Source organism: Malaclemys terrapin, chromosome 7, assembly GCF_027887155.1.
Source record: "Malaclemys terrapin pileata isolate rMalTer1 chromosome 7, rMalTer1.hap1, whole genome shotgun sequence".
NCBI lineage: Eukaryota > Metazoa > Chordata > Testudines > Emydidae > Malaclemys > Malaclemys terrapin.
The window spans coordinates 66,403,555-66,429,336 of NC_071511.1; the positions used below are offsets into that span (position 1 = coordinate 66,403,555).

At 42.9% G+C, this 25,782-nt stretch overlaps 1 protein-coding gene across 6 annotated transcripts in view; it reads right to left on the reverse strand.

Moving 5' to 3' along the window:
* The window catches only part of KCNMA1 (potassium calcium-activated channel subfamily M alpha 1), an 879,212-nt gene that overhangs the window by 413,205 nt on the left and 440,225 nt on the right, over window positions 1–25,782 (reverse strand). For all 6 annotated transcript variants that reach the window (XM_054034181.1, XM_054034180.1, XM_054034184.1 and 3 more), the window contains exon 3: window positions 249–310. In XM_054034181.1, coding sequence (XP_053890156.1) covers window positions 249–310 — 62 coding nt within the window. The remainder of the gene's footprint in view (window positions 1–248; window positions 311–25,782) is intronic.

The following is a 25,782-nucleotide window of genomic DNA, read 5'->3' on the forward strand; positions in this document are numbered from 1 at the left end:
AACTAAGATAAATGTTATTTTCTATCCTCTCCTTCTCTCGCACTAAATGTAACCAAGACCAGTATAGTTTACAAAAGATCTTTCCCTCATCCCTAAAACTAGCCTGGAATACCATGCACTATTATAAAGTTCTTTTCATTCAGGTGATGAGTATAAAAAACTTTGAATGTAAGTAGATGAATGGAGCAATTTAAAGCACATAATTGCTTTAGGAAAAGAGGTGAACGAAAATGTATTAGAATACTCACTTTGACGAATCTATGAAGTATATTACAAGAGCACCAATACTAAGAGCAAAGACTAAGACAACCTGCAAAAAACAAAAAGAAAAATGCGATCACTCAACAGTGTATGACTGAAACATTTATTCTTTCACACTTCAGAGAGAAAATAATATGTAAAACATCATTCAATTTATTTTTGGCTGTCATTTATTTTAAAAACTAACCCTGCTCACATTTTCAAACAATATATTTCATTGATGGACAGGGGGAGAGAAAGGCTGACTTCCATCTCAGGGAAATGCAATTTGCAAATGGCTCCTGTATCTTAACCTTTGCTGAAATGGATTAATTAATTTTAAATGACAGGCTTCCCCCACTGAATGGTATTCAAGTCATATTGTAGCTTTATCAGAGCTATCTTTCAGCTTTCCAGAAAAAATGTCTCATTCCTTGTAGGTAACCAATAGAGATGATAAATTAGATTGCACATACATGTAATATAAATGTGTGATAGTGAAATCCATGTGATAAATTGTAAAGCTATGTGATCATTTGCTTTTACCATGCACTTTTGATCATCTTACCAGTCCACTGCCCACTAATACTCCCATCTCTACATTTCTTACATTTCTTACAATTGTTTCTTACATTCCAAACTTTCAGACAGCTTCAAATAATTGATTTCTCTTTCCAACATTCCAGCAAATAATTTCCTTCTTTTCACATAGCTGTACCATTTCATCTAATATTATAGGAAACAGGCAGGCAACACTCAAACCTGTCACTAGCCCAACGTTAAAATCCAATACCTTGCAAACCATGAAGGCTAGAAATGGGTGCATTTGACCATTGAAAAAAATCTCAGAACCCCCTTTTTAAAACTTTAAGGTCGTTAATTTCAGCCCTAGTAGGTTGTGAAATATCAGAACTTTTGTATTTATTTCAGATTTTTCAAAAGCTAAATTTTCAAAAGATAAATCATTCTCTCCTTGAGCCTTACACCTTTGGACTGATTGTACCGAGGACCCTAGCTTTATAGGCAAAGGGATACAAACAAGATAAATAAAAACAAGTTTCTGAAAATTCTTTAACACTTTTTCCCTATAAATTTTATGGTATATGGAATACATAATATGGGTGATGTGATATAAAATGTTTTATTGGCTCTAGTTTAGGGTGATTTGGGTAACTCATTCATGGCTTTGCCACTAATGCAGCTATCTCTAACATACATCAATAAAACCTTTATTCCACCCCTCACTTTGTGATGTCATGTATTTTCCATGGTTAAATACACACAATGCATATTTTAAAAATTAGGATAGCTTAAATATTAATTCCTCTACTGTGCCTGGAAGCTTGCCAAATCTAGGAATTTCACATGCTATATTGACAAAAATCCAATTAAGTTTGAGCAGGTAGATGTACAGGGGATACATTTTAAGGGAAGTACCAGGCAACAGAAATGCATACTGAAAAGGATATGTGAATTTTCATGCTATTTTGACAAATCCTTTCTAACATGAGACATGCTAAAACAATGCAAAAGTATTTTGTTTTTAAGAATTAACAATAACTCGGTAAAATTGAAACTAAACTTTCCATTTTACTTGGCAAGTGATTTTGATTTAGATAATTACTAATCCAAACCATAGCTACTGACTCAAACATTTTCTATTTTCCTTATTGACTGAGCAAAGAAAATATTATTTGTAACTTGTCTTGCCCTGTGGGAATAAAATACTGATTCCTTGCCCCAATTTCTTGCACCCTTAAGATCTACTGAAGCCATTGACTTCAGTGGGTGCAGGATCAAGTCCTGAGAGACAGGGTAGGATATGTTATTCAGGGTAATACAGATGTTTGATTCTCTCTGTGATAAATGAAGGGGGGGGGGGAATAGTTCCCTTTTATGGACATCCAGCCAGCCAATTAGCTATAAAATTCCTCTTAGTAGCTGTTCTCCACTTCCTTTACCTGTAAAGGGTTAACAAGCCCCCAGGTAAAAGGAAAGGAGTGGGCACCTGACCAAAAGAACCAATGGGAAGCTAGAACTTTTTAAAATTGGGGAAAATCTTCACTTTGTCTGTGTTGTTGTTGTTCTCTGGAGAGTGGAGACATAGAGCAATGCTGTAAGCAGCTTTAAAACCAAGTCTGAAAAAGCATCAGTTCATACCTGGAACCTACTTATCTGAAACCCAGATATGTAAGTAGATCAGAAATATCTAGAAAGACATGATTAGGTTTATTTATTTTATTTTGTAAGGCTTGTGGACTCCTCTGTGCTAACCCCAAATGCTTTTGTTTTGTTTGTAACCTTTAAGCTGGACCTCAGAAGGTTATTCTTGATGTTTAAATTTTGTAAATGGGTTTTTTAAATCTAGCAAAAGCCTAAGTTCCAGGTGTATTTTCTTTCTTTTCGGTTTTAATAAAATTTACCTTAAGAACAGGATTGGATTTTTGGTGTCCTAAGAGGTTTGTGCATATGTTGTTTAATTAGATGGTGGCAATTGGAGTTGCACCTAGCAAGGGAGGTGAAGGGTAACAAGAAGGGTTTTTACAGGTATGTTAGCAACAAGAAAAAGGTTAGGGAAAGTGTGGGACCCTTAATGAATGGGGGAGGCAACCTAGTGAAAGATGATGTGGAAAAAGCTGAAGTACTCAATGCTTTTTTTGCCTTGGTCTTCACAGACAAGGTCAGCTCCCACACTGCTGTCCTGGGCAACACAGTATGGGGAGGAGGTGAGCAGCCCTCAGTGGTGAAAGAACAGGTTAAGGACTATTCAGAAAAGCTGAACATGCACAAGTCCATGGATCTAGATCCAATGCATCCAAGGGTGCTGAGGGAATTGGCTGATATGATTGCAGAGCCATTGGCCATTATCTTTGAAAACTCGTGGCAATTGGGGGAGGTCCCAGACAATTGGAAAAAGGCAAATATAGTGCCCAACTTTAAAAAAGGGAAGAAGGAGAACCCGGGGAACTACAGACCGGTCAGCCTCACCTCACTCCCTGGAAAAATCATGGAGCAGGTCCTCAAGAAAACTTGGAGGAGAGGAAGGTGATCAGGAACAGTCAACATGGATTCACAAAGAGCAAGTCATGCCTGACCAACCTGATTGCCTTCTATGATGAGATAACTGGCTCTGTGGATACGGGGAAGGCAGTGGACGTATTGTTTCTTGACTTTAGCAAAGCTTTTGATCCGGTCTCCCACAGTATTCTTGCCAGCAAATTAAAGAGTATAATTGGATGAATGGCCTCTAAGGTGGCTAGAAAGCTGGCTAGATTGTCGGGCTCAACAGGTAGTGATCAATGGCTCAATGTCTAGCTGGCAGCCGGAATGAAACTGAGTGCCATGGGGTCGGTTTTGTTCAACATCTTTATTAATGATCTGGATGATGGGATGGATTACACCCTCAGCAAGTTCGCAGATGACACTAAACTGCGGGAAGAGGTAGATAAGCTGGAGAATAGGGAAAGGGTCCAGAATGATCTAGACAAATTGGAGGATTGGACCAAAAGAAATCTGATGAGGTTCAACAAGGACAAGTGCAGAGTCCTGCACTTAGGATGGAAGACTCTGATGCACCGCAACACGCTGGGGACCGACTGGCTAGGCAGCAGTTCTGCAGAAAAGGACCTGGGGATTACAGTGGATGAGAAGCTGGATATGAGTCAGCACTGTGCCCTTGTTGCCAAGAAGGCTAACAGCATATTGTGCTGCATTGTGTAGGATCATTGCCAGCAGATAGAGGGAAGTGATTATTCCTCTCTATTTGGCACTAGTGAGGCCACACCTGGAGTATTGCGTCCAGTTTTGGTCCCCCCACTACAGAAGGAATGTGGACAAATTGGAGAGAGTCCAGTTGAGGGCAACTAAAATGATTAGGGTGCTGGGGCACATGAATTACAAGGAGAGGCTGAGGGAACTGGGTTTGTTTAGTCTGCAGAAGAGAAGAGTGAGGGGGGAATTTGATAGCAGCCTTCTTGAACTACTTGAAGGGGGGTTTCAAAGAGGATGGAGCTCCTCTGTTTTCAGTGGTGGCAGATGACAGAATAAGGAACAATGGTCTCAAATTGCAATGGGGGAGGTCTAGGTTGGATATTAGGAAACACTATTTTACTAGGAGGGTGGTGAAGCACTGGAATGGTTACCTAGGGAGGTGGTGGAATCTCCATCCTTAGAGGTTTTTAAGGCCCAGGTTGACAAAGCCCTGGCCGGGATGATTTAGTTAGGGATTGGTCTTGCTTTGAGCAGGAGGTTGGACTAGATGACCTCCTGAGGTCTCTTCCAACACTAGTCTTCTATGATTCTATGAACAGCTGATTTCCTTTGTTTTCTTTCTCAGCTCTTTTTTTGGGGGGGGGGTGAAAGGGCTTGAGGGTACCCCACATGGAGGAATTCCCAAGTGCTCCTTCCTGGGTTCAAAGGGTTTTTTTGCACTTGGGTGGTGGCCGCATCTACCCATCCAAGGTCAGAGAGAAGCTGTAACCTTGGGAGTTTAATACAAGCCTGGAGTGGCCAGTATTAATTTTTAAAATCCTCACGGGCCTCCACCTTCTGCACTCGAAGTGCCAGAGTGGGGAATCAGCCTTGACACCCTCCTATTCCTAACTTCTCTTTTGAACAAATGGCCAGGGTGCCTCCCCATTCTATTAGCTCCCAAATTATCACACAATATTAGGTGTTGCCCAAGTTACTCAGATAATCAGGACTCTACTCTATGGTAGAGTTTTGCCACACAGTACACCATCACGGCAATACAAAAATATGAGTTAGTACCCCTTTGACTGCAATTCTTTTTTGTAGAAAAGCTCTATAAACACAGCAATGCCCTTTCATTGTGAGTAAGACTGATTATGTCCCCTTGCCCTGGCTGTCTAACTGTTTAGTGGCACTGTGAACTATTCTATCTATTGGATGACTTGGAAATGGGAAGCATAAACTGACTCAGTAATAATGGAACACTTTCTTCATATCCAAGAACTTCTCTCTGGGAAAAATAAGATGACAAGTCCTGTGTGCGGCACTAAGAATTGGAAACGGATGGCAAATCATGTCTCTTGTAACGGTAACTTGGTTGCTGGGCTATAGAATCTAAACAAAGTTTCCTTTAATGTTTCTGGCAGACACTGTTTAAGAAACAATGTCATTTTAAAAAAAATCAAGGAGCTGATGACTCAGGGCTGAATGGTTCAGGGCACTGGTAATAGGACATGTAGCTTTTGACTTCTAGTTTGCCAATTAAAATACAACCTAGGTCAGTAGTGAACAAAACTTAACACTTCATCTAAACAATGGCATATGTGAAGTGAACTAGTTGTCTTAATCAATCCGGTTCCAAGTGGCTAGATATACACAACAAATAAATACCACATTTACCACTATTGTTGGCCGTTTTAGTTGAGAGGTCAAGTACTGAATGGTTCCTCTAGTACAGGGCTCAAGTCGGTGGATGTGGTGGTGTGGGGAACTTGCACGGCTAATGACCACACTGTATTTGCTTCATAAACAGAGGAATTTGTTCTGGAGGGCTATCACTCTGCAATCTATTACTCTAATCCACAATTAACTTTTTGCACACACACCCAGAAACAATTCACTGTAACTCTTCAATGATTCCTCCAGCTACAGAGTTCATTATTATTCCACAAACTCCAAACTTTGTTCACCTTAAGATGCTGAAGGACTAGGTCACAACTCATGGGTATCAAACCCAGGTCTGGGAATTCACAGGTGCAGCCTCACTCCCTTAACCCTTATGCAGTGCAGAAAACTAGGGTTCAATTCTTCTCCTACTGAGCTCAGAGCTTTGCTATTGATTTTGATGGAAAAAAGAGCAGGCCCCTATTATAAAAGTAAATGAAGCTAATAAGTCTGTACCAAGGGGTTAGAATCTGGAGGGTTTTTATAAGGAACTTGTATACCAAATAAAGCCTCTGACTGTTACTTAGAAGTCAGTTTGACATTTGGTTAGAGATAGTCCCTTATTTCCCAAAGTCAATTTCAAAAAATATATATTTTACAGTATTTTGTGTTGGAGAGATTGGGAATAGGTACAAAGCGTGACTCCATATGTGAACCTCTCCAAAATTTAGGGCAGGGCTGGTCAATAGGCAATAGGCCAAATCTGGACCACCAGACGCTTTTGAACAGACCCTGAAATCTTTTTATTTACTTATTTACAATTATTTTTATTATTTTCTCTGGAGTCTGAACTATACTTTGACCAAGAAATTTGGACCTTGACAAAAAAAAATTGACTCCCACTGGTTTAGGGATTCAGATCCAGGGTTTTGGCTCTTCATCTATGAGTCAACAATAATACTATTAAGTGCACAGGCACTAACCAATTGTTTTAAAGTACATGCAGGACACACAAAATGAACCAGACTACACAAACTTCATGAAAAGGTTTGGCTCAACCATTGGGGGAAAGTTCATTTTATTCCTATGTGAACCACGATTGAAAATTCAGTCCTGCGGCCTATCAAACCAAGTGGGGACTGAATATAGTATCTAGAGAATGAAATGTTTCTTGTTATAACAAATAATAACTTTACAGCCTGAATCCATTGGAATCACTCAGTCACTGTTATAAGACAGAGGATCTCAACCCAGTTTCAAAAGGCTGCCATATCTTGGATGAAAAAACTGAGGTCATTTTATATCAACATTACCCAATCATTTTAAAGAAGAATTCTGCAACTGATACTGGTGATGGAATTTGGGGCTGATAATGTCATGGTGGAGTCTCCATCACTGATCATTTTTTAAAGCAAGATTGGATGTTTTTCTAAAAGATCTGCTCTAGGAATTATTTTGAGAAAAGTTCTATGAACTATGCTATGCAGGAGGTCAGATTAGATGATCACAATGGTCCCTTCTGGCTTTGGAATCTATGTAAATGCTCAAATCGAAATCTGTCCAGATCTCCATGACTAATTCCTCTAAATCTTGCAAGTATGTATGGTATCTCTAAGGACTACAAGTAGATCTGGACTTGAGTTCTATATGTCCTATAAAAAACATCACATTTTGTGGCATAATATCCCTCAGTGACTACTAATGAACAGTATACTTTGGACAAATGGTATTATAGCACAGGGGTGGGGCTGTATTTCATTTATGCATAGTCTTTCCAAAGACTCATTACAGTACTTGAACTATGTTCTATAGAACCTGGTTGAGATCTACGAAGCTGTCTAGGGGGTTTAGACACCCATCTTCCAATAAAATTCACATTTTCCATTAAACCAAATCCTGTTGACACCGCTGAAACTTTAAACTTCACCATAACATAGTTAAGAATCCCAAGTCTGTAAGCCTTTTTCTGTTATGATCCTAAAATAAACAAAACACTTAGATAAGGGCTTTTTCCCCCACTCCCATTGTACTGAGACACACTGCTGGCCTTATAATTCACACTGCCCCAAGACCCCAGAAAGGGTTGAGGGGAGAGAGGAATCAGACTTTGCTCCCCTCTGTTCCTGCTGGCAGAGCTTTTTCCTTCCCTAGTCCCCTTAACAGAACAGGAAATGAGTCTGGGCTGTAACTTGCCAAGGTTGCCTGGCATCCAGGGCCCGAAGCAGATGCTCAATAGAGTTGAGTTTATAACTGACCCTGCCAAAAAATCCCCTACATCAGATTAATCCGTTCGATAAAAATGGGCCCAAGTTACAAAATTTGGATCTGGATCCACATTTTCAAGCATCCCTAAGTTCATGGATGTTTGAATCCAGGATTTTAGCTGAGCTGGTTATAAACTGGTGAGCTAGTTGGGGAGTTCAGATCCAGGTTTAGATTCTGAGTCCCTGGCAAGGTCTCCGTTCTGTCTCATGTCTACTTTTTGGATACTTTTGCTTTCTTAGTAGGGATAGCGAAAGGCTATAGTTCGAGTGGGTCCTCTTGAATTCACAGCCACCAGGAGCAAGGGTGAGAAAAGGCAGATGTGCAAGTGAAGCTTTGCCTTGTTCATTAAGTAGACCTGGAACAAAAAGCTTTCTGGCTCTGTTTATTAGTCCAATGCATTTGGCACAATATTGCTATTTCTACATATTTATTATAGCTGCTATCTTTATCTGGAAGGAATCTGTTACTTGTAGTAACTTACTATTTGTTTAAGCCTGGAGGAGGTGGAATTATTCAGCCGCAGCTACATCGACTAAGCACTTAGTTCTGAGTCAAAAATAACCACCACTTTGACAGGAGAAAAAAAATAAATAGCTGCTGCACAATCTCCAATTCCTTCTTAAAATAAAACAACCCAGAGTTCAATAAAATGGCACAAAGCTTTTTTGAGGCAGGCAATCACAGAAGCAATAGAAAATTCATGTTCAATTCACCTGTGAATGAACTATAGACAAATCTGTTTTCCTCTAACATTAAGCAATTCTAGAGGAGCTTTGGCTAAGGTGTGTTTCTTGAGATGACAGTCTGTGCATCCAGATGCACAGTTAAGACAGTAATAAGGGCTCCGCATCAATCAAGATTTTCATAAAAGATGTAATGAAGCAACAGAAAAGGGATAAGTGTGAATATTTAGAAAACACTGTTTAAATGAAGCCATAATACTTCAAGGTTTGACCATGACTCGTCTCAGGAACAAGCCTAGCAAGCATAAGGGTAAGAGACTTCAATGGAAAACTAGGATCCTGCAGGAAATGGAACTGATAACCCAGTAGGTAGCACTGGTTATCCTAAGTCAGTACTGAAGCAATGCCTTGGCAAGATTAGACACAGATGGGGCAATGCTTATATGGACAGCGACTGAAAAGATTGGGACTGCTTACAATAGAGAGTAGATGAATAAGTGGAGACATTAAAAGAGACAAAATACTCACTGGTATAGAGAAAGTACATCAGGAACCTCTTATTCACCCTCTCATAATACAAGCATCATGGGACATTCAATTAAACTGAAAGGTAGCAAATTTTAAAACGATAAAAATAAATTATTTTTCATACAATATACAATTAGCTTGTAAAGCTCACCACCACAAAATATGAGAGACTAAGAGCTTAACAGGAATCAAAAAAGGAATGGGCATTTATATGGATAGGAAAAATATCACGGGTTATTATAACAAAGTTTTTTTTAAAAGAACAAAGTTTCAGAAGTGATATAAACACCTATGCTTCAAGGCATATGTCAACCTCTCACTAATGGGAGTAAGAAAAAATTCCTTATGGACAGGTTGTTCAATAACAATCTTCTGATTGGTTTATTGAACATTCCTGTGAAGCAGCTGGTATTGGTCACTGTCAGAAACATACTGGAAAAGAGAGACTACTAACCTATTCCAGCATAGTAATTTCTATGCCTCTAAGTGAGAGTTCCACTTCTGAATATGCTTTCTTTGGGCGAGATTCTGACACCCTTTGAAATCAATGGAACATCTTGTGGAGTAAAGCATTATATTTCCCATAAATAGAAATATCAGAAATGAGTGCTTTGGGATGAGGTATAAAACCTGAAGTCATTACAGATTGAATGTCATTCCATGGCATTTCTTGTCCTGGTCAGATCCTAGTTTGATTACAATATGCTTATGTGTATATCCCCAGGAGTTCATCACTGTTTTTCACTGGTGGTAATGCTGTTAAGCACGTATTTTGAACCACTCCATAGGTTTATACATTTAACTGGTGGCTAAAGACATTTAAAGTAAGTCTAGGTCCTGGTCTACACTACAGAGCTAAGCTCCCACCGACGTAACTCGCCTGCTACACAGACTTACACCACGAAGGGTGTAGAGTCAATGTCAATGTAGTTAGGTCAATACACTGTCAGTGTAGATGCTGCATTTCTTATATAGACTGTTGCTGGCTTTTAGAAGCCATCCCACAATGCTCCACACTGACAGTTCAATCAGTGCAAACATTCCCGGTGAGGACGCACACTGCTGACACAAAGAGCGAAGTGTGGACACACACAAGTGATGTAATTACTGCAGTGGCTGTATGCCAACATAAGTTAGGTTGACTTAATTTTGTAGAGTAGGCATGCCCTAAGTCAAAGGTGTAATGAGTCACATTCTGTCTCCTTGTCCCCACTTTCTCTCCTGGTTTCTTCTTTTTTCTTGGTAGTTCTTAGAAACTCAGCCGAGTTTTCTAAAAACTTGTGGGAGCATGACAATAAATCAGATTAAGAGTAAAAAAAGTCTCTCTTTTCAACATGACATAATATTACAACATGACATTTTTGACTGAATTTTTAAAAAGAGATATAATGTATAAATGTATATTTTGTAAAACCCACTATTTCTGTTGAATTTGCTGCCTTTGAAGAAAATAACAGGTCTCCCAAATGTCTGATCATAATTAAAACAAGTTCTCTCTTTGGGTGTCGGGATTGTGACAAGCAGGAATTTCAGCAGGCAGGACTGTTGACTCTAAGGCAGGGGTGGGCAAACTTTTTGGCCCGCGGGCCACATCTGGGTATGGAAATTATATGGCAGGCCATGAATGCTCATGAAATTGGGGGTGTGGGGGTGAGAAGGCTCCAGCTGGGGGTGCCAGCTCTGGGGTGGGGCTGGGGATGAAGGAGGGTGCTCCGGGCTGAGACCGAGTGGTTGGGAGGGCGGAAGGGGGATCAGGGCTGGGGCATGGGAGGAGGCCAGCTCCAGGCAGTGTTTACCGCAAGCAGCTCCCAGGAACAGTGGCATGTCCTCCAGAGGCACAGACAGATGGCTCTGTGCACTGCCCTGTCCGCAAGCGCTACCCCTGCAGCTCCCATTGGCTGCAGTTCCCAGGAGCCGGAGGGAGGATGTGCCACTGCTTCCGGGAGTCATGCGGAGTGGGGCAAGACCCCAAACCTACTTCCCAGCTGGAGCGCCAGAGTGGGGGAAGCCCGAGATCCTGCTTCCCGGTGGGAGCTCAAGATTAGGCCCCCGGGCCGTAGCTTGCCCACCTCTGCTCTAAGGTATGTCTACACAGGGATCAGAGCTATGCTGCCCAGCTGCAGCTGGCATGGATCAGCTGACTCTGGCTCATGAGGCTAAAAATTGTTGTGTAGACATTCAGGCTCAGGCTAGGGCCCAAGCTCTTGTACCCCCCACCCTCACAGTGTCCCAGAGCTTGGACTCCAGCCTATCGACACAGCAATCTTTCAACCCCAGAGCCAGAGCTCCACAAAACTCAGTCAGCTGAGCCAGAGCAGCCATGGGTTTTTTAATCCCTGTGCAGAAAGGGAATTCCCAGGGAACAGACCCACTGCACCGCCAGTTTTGAAGGTACCTTTGGGGCCCATGAACCAGCCTTCTCCACACAGCCTTTGGGATGGTTAACTCTACTTGAGATGAAGACAGGACTCCAATTAAGCTCAGTCCCTGCATTGGATGCAAAGGGAAAGGAGAACCTGCTTCTGTCCTTTTCCACCATTTTTCTGATCCTTGCAGGTACTGGACATAATGTGGCCCATTTTCCTTTATCCCAGGAGCAGATCCAGCTAGTTAGTTACTAGTTTAAATTAGATATCTCACACTCCATTCTTACTGCATCTGAGACAGTTTACTTGTTCTCAGATGGGTGTATATAATTTCTATTGAAGAGGACAGCAATATTGCAAGAGACATACATTCCTTTAATCATTCTGATTAAAGCTGGGGAAAATAGAAAAAGAAAGGAAATCTAAAATATTCTTTTATGGAATCAGGAAGGCTGGAAAAATTCCCTGGATGGTACATTCCTGAACTGGTGTTGACTTGCTTTGAAATATTAATTCAGACATCTGTGTCTGAAACTCTGCTCATTGTAAGGTCACAGTGTCAGTCTTCATTGTCAGTGCTAAACCATAAGCCCTATTGCATTGCTTGGACTATATTAGACTGTCCATTATTAATATTTTTAAAAGGTCACAACTTTAATTTCCTTATGAATACATTTAGACACTAATAAAACGCTGTGGTTTTTTACAATACTTAAACATAAAGCTGTCTCTATTAGCCTTTGTATTTTGAATTACTTAAGAAGAATACAAATTATTTCTTACTATAGTAAATCTACATCTTATATTAACTCCAGGGTCCACTAATTTAGTGACACCAATGGCAGCATTAGAAACTTGCCAGCAGCCTGACACTTCTAACTAATTTGAAAATAAATGTCCATGATTTTAAATATCAGTATTGAAAATGTCAATGTGCAAAGTAATGCACATTGGAAAAATATAACCCTACTATATATACACAAAGTATTGGTGTCTAAATTGTTACCATTCAAGAAAGAGATCTTGGAGTCATCATGGACAATTCTCTGAAAACATCCACTCAATGTGCAGCAGCAGTCAAAAAGCAAATAGAATGTTGGGAACCATTAGGAAACAGATAGATAAGAAGACAGAAAATATCATAATGTCACTGTATAAATCCATGGTGTGCCCACACCTCAAATACTCTGTGAAGTTCTGGTTGACTCATCTCAAAAAAGATATATTAGAAAAGGAAAAGGTACAAAGAAAGGCAACAAAAAATTTTAGAGGTATGGAACAGCTTCTGTATGAGGAAAGATTAAAAGGATTGGGACTGTGGGGCTTGCAAAAGAGATAACTAAGGGAGGATATGATAGAGGTCTATAAAATTATGAATGGTATGGAGAAAGTGAATAAAGAAGTGCAGTTTACCCCTTCAAGAACCCAGGGTCACCCAATTCAATTAATATACAGCAAAAGCAAGGATAATGAAATACTTCTTCATACAATGCACAATCAACTTATGGAACTTATTGCCAGAGAATGTTAGGAAGGTCAAAAGTATAACTGGGTTCAAAAAAGAATTAGAAAAATTCATAGAGGATAGGTCCATCGATGGCCAAGATGGTGAGGGATGCAATCCCATGATCTGGGTGTCCCTAAGGATCTGAATGCCAAAAGCTGGGACTAGACAACAGGGGATGGATTCGTTGATAATTTCCCTGTTATTTTCATTCCCTTTGAAGAATCTGGCAGTGGCCACTGTCACAAAACAGGATACTGGGCTAGATGGACCACTGGTCTGACCTAGATGGTCACTCTTATGTTCTAACTTCCTTCAGCAAAAATAATGGATGGTAGTTGTATTCCCTTAATAGGTAAATAGAAATTGCTGGTCTCCTGAATTTGTTAGCAATGAAAACCTGCATTTAATACCATTTGACTTGAACGAGAGGGTGGTCACAGGCAGGGCCGGCTCCAGGCACCAGCTTAACAAGCAGGAGCTTGGGGCGGCCAAGGGAGAGGGGCGGCACCTGCGGCAATTCGGGGGCGGCAGGTCCCTCGCTCCCTCTAGGAGCGTAGGACCTGCCGCTGAACGGCTGCCGCCGATCGCGGCTTTTTTTTTTCCCCCCAATTGCCCCTGCCGATTATGGATTTCTTCCCCCCCCCTCCACAAGATGTTTTTTGCTTGGGGCGGCAGAAATGCTGGAGCCAGCCCTGGTCACAGGATGTATTTTAGGACTCTATGAACTACTTGGTTGACATCCTTGCTTTAACTTACAGATTTTTAAATTATCTATCTTTGCACCACTACTGGTGCAGCTACAGCAGTGGTAACAAGAAGGGAACTTTGAGTAAGTCTAAACAACATGGTGGTGAAAATACCAATGGAATATGCTGGAGCTCTCATTGCTGCTACCATGTTTGGAGCTGGGCTGGGGGTGTTGCAACAGAGGGAAATTTCCAGACAGAACGCCATATAAGCAAAGCCATTGGTAGCTGGAAAGTACCCATTATTAAGGATAACAATTTAGTCACAGAAGTCATGGATTCCATGACTTTACTGAACCTCCATGACTTTGGCTTCAGCTGTCAGCAGTTGGGTGGGAGCCAGAGCCGGGTCCGTGCTCCCCGCCCCACCATGGCTGCAGCAGGGGCTGTAGCCCGGGCTATGCCCCGCACTCCCTGTGGCTGAGGGGCTGGGGCTGTCAAGCCTCCCGACCCCTGGTGGTGGGGGTCAGGATCTCAGTCCACCCCATGTGGCTCCAGCTGTCATTCCCTCCTCCCCCCCAACTTCCCCTCCCCTCAAAAAATGTTTAATAAAAGTCAGGGACAGGTCACGGCTCCTGTGAACTTTTGTTTATTTTCCATGACCTGTCCATAACTTTTACTAAAAATAACCATGACAAAATCTTAACCTTATCCATTATGATGATTGTGAACCCACATGGTAAGTCCACAGGAAAATATGGTTGAAGCAAGAGCTATTTGCTATACAGAAATATAGACACACTGAAAACTGAAGTTGCTTCCACTCATTTTACTGCTGGTTTGTTTTCCTTTATTTTTTTTTATTTTTTTTATTAAAGGAAGCTTATGAATTGCCCCGAGGACACATCACACTGTGACATGCTACACTGAGCTACATCAGCTGTATCATGTTAAATTATGCAAAGTATAATGATGCACCCCAAGATACATGTCAGTCTGATGTGTTAAAACTGATTAAGTAAAATACAATTTTCTGGCAAACAATAAGGAACCTGTGATAAGAGTCACTGTTTTTAAAATTAAACCATATTCCCAGCAAGAGAGTGGGTCAGAGCTCATTTCCCAAATCCATCAGCAGGACAAAGGGCTGATAGTCTGTGTCATAGTCTATGTGCAGTTTATCCACACTCTTTTCTTTGGACTTAAAGACAGCTCCATACACCCATTCCCTCCAGTGATCCCTTCTGTCCAGTGCACTAAGACAGACAAAGGAAAGAGCTGAGATGATGAAAGCAAGGGACATTGTGAATAATAGTCTCTTTCTTTCCCTCCTGCTGGTTTATCAACAACTGAAGAGATTTAAAGAGAGCCTTTATTCTTGTATCAGTTTGCAGAGTCACTGTTATTCTTGGTTCAGTATGTGTTTATAGCTTTCAGAACAACTGCTTTAAATGCTAGCTTACTTGTAAAGAAAAAATTTAGTAGTAGTGCCAGCACTAACAATCCTAGTATGCGAGGGGGTGGGTGGGGGGACCTAAAACTGCTAATAAAACAGGTTTCCATTTCCAGCTTCCAAGAAATTAATGATAATAAAAAACAGCAAGCTGATAAATGAGGATTTTATGAATATCTTGTCCTTTTCCATTTAATGACCAATATGGGGAGCAGAGATGCTGCATCCCATGCTTTCTCTGCCATAGAAACCGTGCGGGCTGGAACATACCTTACAGTAGGCTTTGAGGGACATACAGTACGACACATAGTTGATCCTGTGAGCATGAGAAAAATACAAACTCCACAGCTAGTACCTGCTGCTGATTACAGCATAGACACTAGCTAGCATGCCTCTTTAGGGACATGCCTGCTGACTGGTGTATTAACCAGGTACTCTATTGAGCACCATGCAGAGGTCCTGCCCTTTTGGATGCACAATTCCTTCCCTTTCTTGCATGCCAGGACCAGATGCTAAGCATCTGTAGTGAAGTCCAGAGTACCCTCAATTCTCAGTGAATTCCGGTTCAGGCTTCATTGACCCTCTGGCCTCAGATCTGAGTCAGTTCTGCAAAAGCAGTAAAGTGAGTAGCCAAAAGCACTATCTCGACCTCAAAGGCCATGTTGCCAACTTCTCAGAAGCCTGCAGGCCATGCCAAATTTGCATGCAAGATAACAACTTTCTCAAAAATAAATGTGCTCAACCATAATAAAGCTTGAGGAATTTGATGACTAGAAATTGTTTGTTTACGTGAACTAGCAACAAAAACCTACAGTTAATCAGTGTGTTCATCTCCCTGCAGTTACAGAGCAAGGGCAGCTTTGGCTTGCCTTTTAAGACTTTATGGGCTACACATTTGGTCTTTCACTGTTCCAGAGCGATTCAATGGCCAGGAAGACAGAGTATCAATCTGGACAGAGATACTACAGTTAAAATGTATCTGAACATTAAGAGAGAGTTGTATCTATCAAATAAAACAAAGAATACTAAGTCAAGCTGCCCTAAAAGTTAACAACCCCTTTTAAAATTAATAAACACATGCAATTGAGCGAGGATAGTAACAGCATGATCTATTGGATAAGGCAATGAAGGCAGGAGATGTAGGTTCTATTCCCAGGTCTCCCATTCACCTGCTGTGCGAGCTTAGATGAGGCACTTCACTTCTCCAAGCTTCTGTTTACCATCCCACCCTTTGTCTCTCTTCTCTAGTTGTACTATAAGCTCTTTGCGGCAGCCACAGCAACTGTCTCTCACTATGAGTCTGTACAGAACCTAGCACAATAGAGCCCCAGTGTCAGCTGGGATCTCTGGGCTCTACTGTGTTAATATATAAACAAACAAGTGTAATTGGATTTTACATTATTTGTGCTATTACTGATGCTATAATGATTTGTACTCTAAGTAGCTCTGCACAAACATAGTACAACTGTGTTGAACAAATTCCTAATTGTGGTATGAGTCTGTTTTTATGTATTTCATTCACGAGATAGATACATAAATAAGAAATGTATAAACAAAAGAGTTTGTGAGTTCAACAGCGTATGAAGTAATAACAGGAAGACAGACATTTAAAAAGTAAAATCATTAAAGAAAGTACACCTCTACCCCGATCTAACGCAATCCGATATAACATGAATTCGGATAGAATGTGGTAAAGCAGTGCTCCGGAGGGGAGGGTGGGGAGCTGCACACTCCGGTGGATCAAAGCAAGTTCGATATAACGCGGTTTCACCTATAACACGGTAAGATTTTTTGGCTCCCGAGGACAGCGTTATATCAAGGTAGAGGTGTACTGAGCATTCTCAGTTCCCACAGATAGTGTTTCTACACCATGTCTGAGAAATATATAACAGACAGTCTTTGGGACTCACAACCTCACAGATGGGGCTATGCACCTTGCAGAACAAGACCCTAGATTACTGTGAATGTGCTCTCTTAAATAGAAATAGAACATATTAGCTAAGATAATAAAAGTCACCAAGGCTAGGACTGGGGGCTTTTCTAAATACAACCCAGCACACAAGACACCTGGCAAGTCAAATCTCTCTCTCTCTCTCTCTCTCTCTCTCTCTCTCTCACACACACACACACACACACACACACTCCCAGTATAGGTACATGAGACCCCCCCCCCATCCCAAGTTTGTTATTGTAGAGTTGCACATGAGCTCTTCAGCAGACCTCCTGCACAGCTTGAGGAATTTGTCTGGAATTCAATAAGCAGTTTGCATACTGAAGATGCAGGATTAGGGCTCTGTTAGAATAGGTATCAAACCCAGAAAAGCTCATCTGTTTAATCAGGATTTTGTTTGAAAATGATAACAACCAAGCAGTGTATAAAATAAAACATGGCTTAAACAATTACCATTATTTGAGGATGAATAAAAAACAAACAAAAAACCCATGAAAATTTCTGAAAAGTTCTGTCCCATACAGCCTCTGTGACATTATTGACATGAACTGTGACCATATAGATCATTGTTGCAACCAAGGTCCTATAGTTGCACCAAATCTTGTACAAAGAAGGTCAAGTAAGGTTGTAATTTGCTGGTTATGATTATGCTGTCTGTATGTGTGTATCATTTTGTATTTGAAGTTATGAATATTGGCTATGTACTTGTATCTCAATGTGTTTGATTCTAAGGCCTTGTCTACACTACGAGAGTAGTTCGATTTTACTTAAATCGAATTTTTGGAATCGATATTGCAAAGTCGAACGTGTGTGTCCACACTAAGGACAGTAATTCGACTTTGTGAGTCCACACTAACGGGGAAAGCGTCGACATTGGAAGTGGTGCACTGTGGTCAGCTATCCCACAGTTCCCGGAGTCCCCGCTGCCCATTGGAATTCTGGGTGGAGCCGCAAATGCCTTCTGGGTAAAAAAAATGTGTCCAGGGTGCTTTTGGGTAACTGTCGTCATCCGTCCATCACTCCCGCCCTCCCTCCCTGAAAGCGCCGGCGGGAAATCAGTTCGCGCACTTTTCTAGTCAGTGACAGCGCGGACACCACAGCACTGCGAGCATGGAGCCTGCTGCAACCATCACTGCAGTTGTGGCCGCTCTCAACGCCTCGCAACTTATCATACACCTTTCCCTGAGGCAGATGCAGAAAAGTCAGGCGAGGAGGCTACGTCAACGCGGTGATGGCCTGAAGTCTGAGAGTAGCACAGACCTCTCAGAAAGCAGGGGACCCAGCGCCGAGAACATCACGGTGGCAATGGGTCATGTTGATGCCGTGGAACGGCGATTCTGGGCACGGGAAACAAGCACTGAGTGGTGGGACCGCATAGTGCTGCAGGTCTGGGATGAATCCCAGTGGCTGCGAAACTTTCGCATGCGGAAGGGAACTTTCCTGGAACTTTGTGAGTTGCTGTCCCCTGCCCTGAAGCGCAATGACACCCGGATGCGAGCAGCCCTGACTGTCCAGAAGCGAGTGGCCATAGCCCTGTGGAAGCTTGCAACGCCAGACAGCTACCGGTCAGTCGCGAACCAGTTTGGGGTGGGCAAATCTACCGTGGGGGTTGTTGTGATGCAAGTAGCCAAGGCAATCGTTGATGTACTGCTGCCAAAGGTAGTGACCCTGGGAAACGTGGAGGCGATCATAGATGGCTTCGCAGCGATGGGATTCCCAAACTGCGGTGGGGCCATAGATGGAACTCACATCCCTATCCTGGCACCGGAACACCAGGCCAGCCAGTACATTAACAGAAAGGGCTACTTTTCCATGGTGCTGCAAGCACTGGTGGACCACAGGGGACGTTTTACCAACATCTACGTGGGATGGCCGGGCAAGGTTCATGACGCTCGTGTTTTCAGGAACTCTGGTCTGTTTAGACGGCTGCAGCAAGGTATTTACTTCCCGGACCACAAAATAACTCTTGGGGATGTGGAGATGCCTATAGTCATCCTCGGGGACCCAGCCTACCCGCTAATGCCCTGGCTCATGAAGCCCTATACTGGCGCCCTGGACACTGAAAAAGAACTCTTCAACTACCGGCTGAGCAAGTGCAGAATGGTGGTGGAGTGTGCTTTTGGACGTCTCAAGGGGAGATGGAGAAGCTTACTGACTCGCTGTGATCTCAGCGAAACCAATATCCCCATTGTTATTGCAGCTTGCTGTGTGCTCCACAATCTCTGTGAGAGCAAGGGGGAGACCTTTATGGCGGGGTGGGAGGTTGAGGAAAATAGCCTGGCTGCTGATTACTCACAGCCAGACAGCCGGGCGATTAGAAGAGACCAGCGGGAAGCGCTGTGCATCCGGAAGGCTTTGAAAGCAAAGTTCCTGAGTGAGCAGGGTAACCTGTGACTTTAAAGTTTGTGTATTGAGAAGCTAAACCTGCCCCCGTTTCTTTACCCAGTTAATGTTGACTATCCTATCCAGTTACATACCCCCTTCACCCCACTTCCAACACACGTTTCAAAATAAAAATAGTTCTACTTTGTTAAAGCACACCGTTTTCTTTAATACTGTATTCGCGGGAATTTTTTAAAACTGGGACGCAGACTGTGGTGCGGAGCGGGTGTACTGTAGTGGCGCGAATGCAGCTTCTAAACTCAAGGATTGACAGGCTCCGCTGCGGTGGGATGGTTGTTTCAACGGAGCCTGTCACCCCTCCTGATAGGGACTGTGTGTATGGGGTGGTCTATGTGACTTTGTGGCAGGGGGAGGACGGTTACAGATCCCCTGCTGTGTGGCTCTGTGATCCTGCCTAAGGACCGCCGCTTAAGATCTGTAACTGCCCTCCCCTGCCACAAAGTCACAGAGCAACCCACCCCCCACCACATAACATGAAAACAACCTCCCAGACTAACCAGGGTAACTAGTCACTGCATCACTGCACTATGTATGTGCCCTGCTGCTGTGCCTGCCCCCGACTATATACCCTGCCAAAGGTGACTGTCCTGTCGAATTACCAACCCCCTATCCCCCCCTCCTCCAAAAGAACATGATGGAAACAGTAGTTAACAGAAACGTATTTTTTATTATCAACCAAACATGGAACTGGGAAAGTGAAACTTGGACGGGGGCTTGTGTCAGGCGGGAAGGAAAGAACTTGTCAAATTTTGGGGAATGAGAGCCTTCTGCTGCTCGAGCTCTCTGCAGGGGTGGAGTGAGAGTTAGCAGGGACTCTGCCGCCTCTCCTTCTGTGCACTTTGGGTGAGGGGAGTATGGGACTTGGTGGCGGGGGAGGGCGGTTAGAGATGGACTGCAGCGGGGCTCTGTCCTCCTGCCTCCGTTCCTGCAGAACATCCACAAGGCGCCGGAGCGTGTCCGTTTGCTCCCTCATTAGTCCAAGCAGGGTTTGAGTCGCCTGCTGGTCTTCCTGACGCCACCTCTCCTCCCGATCCATGTTGGCTTGGTGCATTCGGGTCAAGTTCTCCCGCCACTGGGTCTGCTGTGCTGCCTGGGCTCTGGAGCAGGCTATAAGCTCCGAGAACATGTCCTCCCGTGTCCTCTTCTTCTTATGCCTAATCCGCGCTAGCCTCTGGGAGTGTGATGACAGGCTAGGTTGTGAGACAGTCGCAGATGGGGCTGTGGGAATGGGAAAAAGGGAGTGAATTCCTCAGAAAGATAAATGTAGTTGTGAACAAAGAACATAGTCTTTCTCTGTTAACAAGACCATGCACAGCACCTATCACATGCGCACTCAGCACAAGGTCGAATTCTCGGCCTTCGCATTCAGTGCCTGGGGTCTTCTACAGCACATTTGAGAAGCCTCTCAGGAGAACGGAATTTCTGTTGCAGGCAGACATGGTAAGCCGTAGACTTGTGGCAGCTTAAAACTTTAATATTAGCAATGGCCTCATTTCACATTGAAATCAATGTCGGTCCCTGCTGCCAGCAATTCGGCAAGCAGGAAGTCTGCTCCTGTCCCACACCCTCGCGGCTGTCCCCGGGAACGATCCCTTTCGGCTGCCCCTCTCCCGCCTCCACCGCGTGGCTGCAAACCAGCGGTTACAGTTCTGTAAAGGAACGGCAAAGCAGTCCCAACACTAACATTCCCCTACCTCATTCAAAGCAGGTCATCATGAGCGACATCACCCTCATGAGGATCTCTGACAGCGAGAAAGAGAGAATGCTCCGGGAAAGCCTGCAAAGACCAGGGCCGTATGCCGCCATGCTGTGCAGAGCAATGATTCCAGAGTACTTGATAGTCTCGTGGCGTGGCAACGTGTCCTACTACGGAGGACCCAATAAGGCCGCTCTCCCCAAGAACCTAATGCAGCGGATTTCCAATTACCTCCAGGAGAGCTTCCTCGAGATGTCACAGGAGGATTTCTGCTCCATCCCCGGACATATAGACCGCATTTTACTGTAGCTGCTGTAGCAGTGACTAACCAGTAGAGCGGCTTGGGCAGGACAATCATGCAAAACCGGACATTGCTAGATTTTTTTTCAATAGTTGCACTGCCCATGACTGAACCGTTAAGCTAATCAAACTAATCATGAGAAACCCATTTTTTAAATTGTTAATATTCCTGTTCTGTTACAAATAAATGTTTAGATTTTTACAACACTTACTGGCTGATCCTTCCCCAGATTCTGTGTCCGGGGTAACGGCTGGGGAGGGTTGGTAGGGGATCTCTGTAAGGGTGATGAAGAGATCCTGGCTGTCGGGGAAATCAGCGTTGTGAGCGCTGTCGACTGCCTCGTCCTCCTCATCTCCTTCCTCATCTTCCCCGTCCGCTAACATGTCCGAGGATCCAGCCGTGGACACTATCCCATCCTCAGAGTCCACGGTCACTGGTGGGGTAGTGGTGGCGGCCGCACCGAGGATGGAATGCAGTGCCTCGTAGAAACGGGATGTCTGGGGATGGGATCCGGAGCGTCCGTTTGCCTCTTTGGTCTTCTGGTAGCCTTGTCTCAGCTCCTTGATTTTCACGCGGCACTGCGTTACATCCCGGCTGTATCCTCTCTCTGCCATGTCTTTAGAGATCTTCTCGTAGATCTTTGCATTCCGTCTTTTGGATCGCAGCTCGGAAAGCACGGACTCATCGCCCCACACAGTGATGAGATCCAAGACTTCCCGATCAGTCCATGCTGGGGCCCTCTTTCTATTCTGAGATTGCACGGCCATCACTGCTGGAGAGCTCTGCATCGTTGCCAGTGCTGCTGAGCTCGCCACGATGTCCAGACAGGAAATGAGATTCAAACTGGCCAGACAGGAAAAGGAATTCAAATTCAAATTTTCCCGGGGCTTTTCCTGTGTGGCAGTTCAGAGCATCCGAGCTCGTACTGCTGTCCAGAGCGTCAACAGAGTGGTGCACTGTGGGATAGCTCCCGGAGCTATTAGCGTCGATTTCCATCCACACCTAGCCTAATTCGACATGGCCATGTCGAATTTAGCGCTACTCCCCTCGTCGGGGAGGAGTACAGAAGTCGAATTAAAGAGACCTCTATGTCGAACTAAATACCTTCGCGGTGTGGACGGGTGCAGGGTTAATTCGATGTAACGGCGCTAACTTCGACATAAACGCCTAGTGTAGACCAGGCCTAAGTAGCCTCAGTGGAGCATTTGGTCAGCTTCTTGAGAAAGGACTATTCTCAGTAAGTGCCCAATCAAGAAACACTTAACTGACAATGGACTTTGGGAGACGCCAATCCACATCTGAGCTTTCCTGGGAACATTCAAACTAACATGTAAACAATGGCATCGGCCTGCAAAAAGCTGAATCATTAATGGACATGTGACTTGCCCAGGTGGCTACAAACTCCATCATGTTGCTGTGATTTTTCCCAGGAGAACAAAGGGGTTTCCACTCACAAGAGAGCGAATATAAAAGGCCCTGGAAGCCCTTCCATTTTGTCTTCAGCTGGCTCAAGAGATGGTCTCTCCACCCCAGAGATGCCTGAAAGAAACTGGAACAAAGGACAGTAACTACAGGGGTGTGAGTGATTGCTGGATTCAGACCATAACCTACAATGTTGGTCTGAAAAGGATTGGGCCCAGACAAGGCAGGACTCTAGTCTGTGAAAGAAGCTTATTGGAACATCTGTGAGGGTGAGATCTACCTGTATTCAGTTTCCTACTGTATTAGGCTTAGACGTGCATGTTTTGTTTATTTTGCTTGGTAATTTACTTTGTTCTGTGTTATTACTTGGAACCACTTAAATCCTACTTTTTATACTTAATAAAATCACTTTTGCTTATTAATTAACCCAGAGTAAACAATTAATACCTGGGGGAGTAAACAGCTGTGCATCTCTCTATCAGTGTTATAGAGGGCGGGCAATTTATGAGTTTACCCTGTATAAGCTTTATACAGAATAAAACGGATTTATTTGGGGTTTAGATCCCATTGGGAATTGGGTGTCTGGGTGCTGGAGACAGGAACACTTGCTAAGCCGTTTTCAGTTAAGTCTGCAGCTTTCGGGGCGTGGTTCAGACCCTGGGTCTGTGTCGCAGCAGATTAGTGTATCTGGCTCAACAAGACAGGGCTCTGGAGGCCCAAACTGGCAGAGAAAACGGGCTCAGAGGTAGTCTCAACACATCAGGTGACAGTCCCAGGGGGTCTCTGTAACCCAACCCGTCACAGCCTCTAATCTTTACTAGCATTTCAATTATATTTTCCTTTTTTATACAAATGGTTTCCTTTTTCTTAACTTTTCCACTGACAAAAACCATTAAGGAAAAATAATGCAGATTTATTGGCAAGTAAGATAAAAGCTTCTGTTCGATTCCTAATTTTTAAAAGACTAATTAGTGAAAAATCCCAAAGAAAAAGTCCCATCTGTTAATGGTGCTCCACAGTTTGAAGTTAATTAGGGTTGTTGGGAGAATGCCTGGCAGTGTGACCAATTGAAGTGCATGTATCTTTGCCAATACAGTTTTTAATTTAATTAGCCTAAAAAAAGCACTACTTTCAGATCAAAATGTGTAATTTTCTACTGCTAAATGCTGAGTGGATGGTGTGCATATAAAGTCCTTTCTTCTGATTACAAAAAAGTAGTCGGGGCTCTAATGTGCTCCTATTAAAAGCAATTGTAAAAATGCCATTGCTGTTATCAATGAAGTGAATAGTGAAACTCCTATAGACTTCCAATGGAAGCAGGACTGGGTCCAGGGTTTATAATAAGTTTGGTGTGTGGTTGCTGGCGGGGGGGGGGTTGGTGACCTGTGATATACAAGGGGTCAGACTAGATGATCCGGTGGTCCCTTCTACCTTTAAACAATGATTTTAGAAAAATATATGTTGGGAACTGTTTCGATAAGCTATTCTTTCTACAGTTATCCCTTTTATTTCCCCCTCTCACACCTTCAGGATGGCTGTAGCCCACAACTAGCAATGAGTCCAGTGTGATTCAATTTAGAGACATACCCAATAGGCCTCTTTTTGCAATGCAAAATATGCAACCAAAAACTGAAAAGGCAAACTGGCTCAACAGTGCAAAGCCACTCAGATTCAAAAAAGCAACAGCTCCAGGGCATGATCCACCTACCAAGTGCAATTTGCAATTAAATAGAAACACCTTGTGCTCAGGATGATAGCTGCCTGTTCGCAATCACAACGCCAGCATTAAGCCTCTGAAAGTCTCCCCGTATCATATCAACCCCTCAACTGCAGCCTACAGTAGTTATTCTAGCAAACAGCATCATGTGCGCTTATGACACACAGGACCGTATACCTCCCCTGTGTAGTATATGTCCTCACATAAGATCCTGAATTCTTTAGATTACCTTGTCTTACCTAAGGAAAGAGCAAATTATCAAAATGGGGAGGTAATCTAGAACTTCACCCTGCAACACTTGCACAAGCAGCCCTTACCCATGCATACTACTCTTTCAGCTGCACTCCTGGGAAGTGACTATTGGAAAGAATAAAAAAAGATACAGGATCTGGCTCCAAGGGTATCCAAGAAATAGCATTAGAAAAATCATGTAATTGCAATGGTTCAGGTTCAGGCCCTGAAAAACCAAAAAAAAAAAAAAAAAAAACCACAGACATGATGTTTGCCAAGACCTACCACAAAGCTGAATCTAAAGTACTACAATTTAGAACTGGACATAATTGTAGTAACCATGTGGAATATATTGGCCAGTGCTGGCTTTTTAAGCGCAACCCTTACAGTTATTCAAAGGAAGGAATTACTTTGTTTTCATATATATTCTTATTTTAAAATGCATAAAACAACAGCTGTTTTTGTTAATTTTGATAATTTGTTATCAAAATATGATCAAACAGTGCTGAATGTGAGAGGCAGAGACATTTACAGGAAAAAAGAAAAATTAACTGCAAGGAAGCACTTAGCAATTTCAGTGCATTGCGGCATCAGGTATGCTTGTAAGGTTAAGTTTATTTAGATTCATTTCTAATCATCAAAAAAGCCACATTGCAGACTTCAAAGAGTGGCCCAATATGAAAGATGTTTTCCTGTAACCATCAGTTAAAATTATCAATTTTTTGCTAAGTAACTGAAGGACAGAACGATGCCAGGAACCTACCTAAGAAAATAAGCTTTACAAACATGACCTTCAAAAACTGATTTGTCTGATTATGTCATGAACAGTAACATTGGACTATGTACTAAAAAAACAAAGAAGTTTAAGGTCATAGCCTAGACATCAAATTACCACCAAAAGAGGATATATGTTAAAAAACTACTATTACATTGAAGCAAAATTTAAAGAATTAAAAATAATTAATTTGTTTCTAAAGA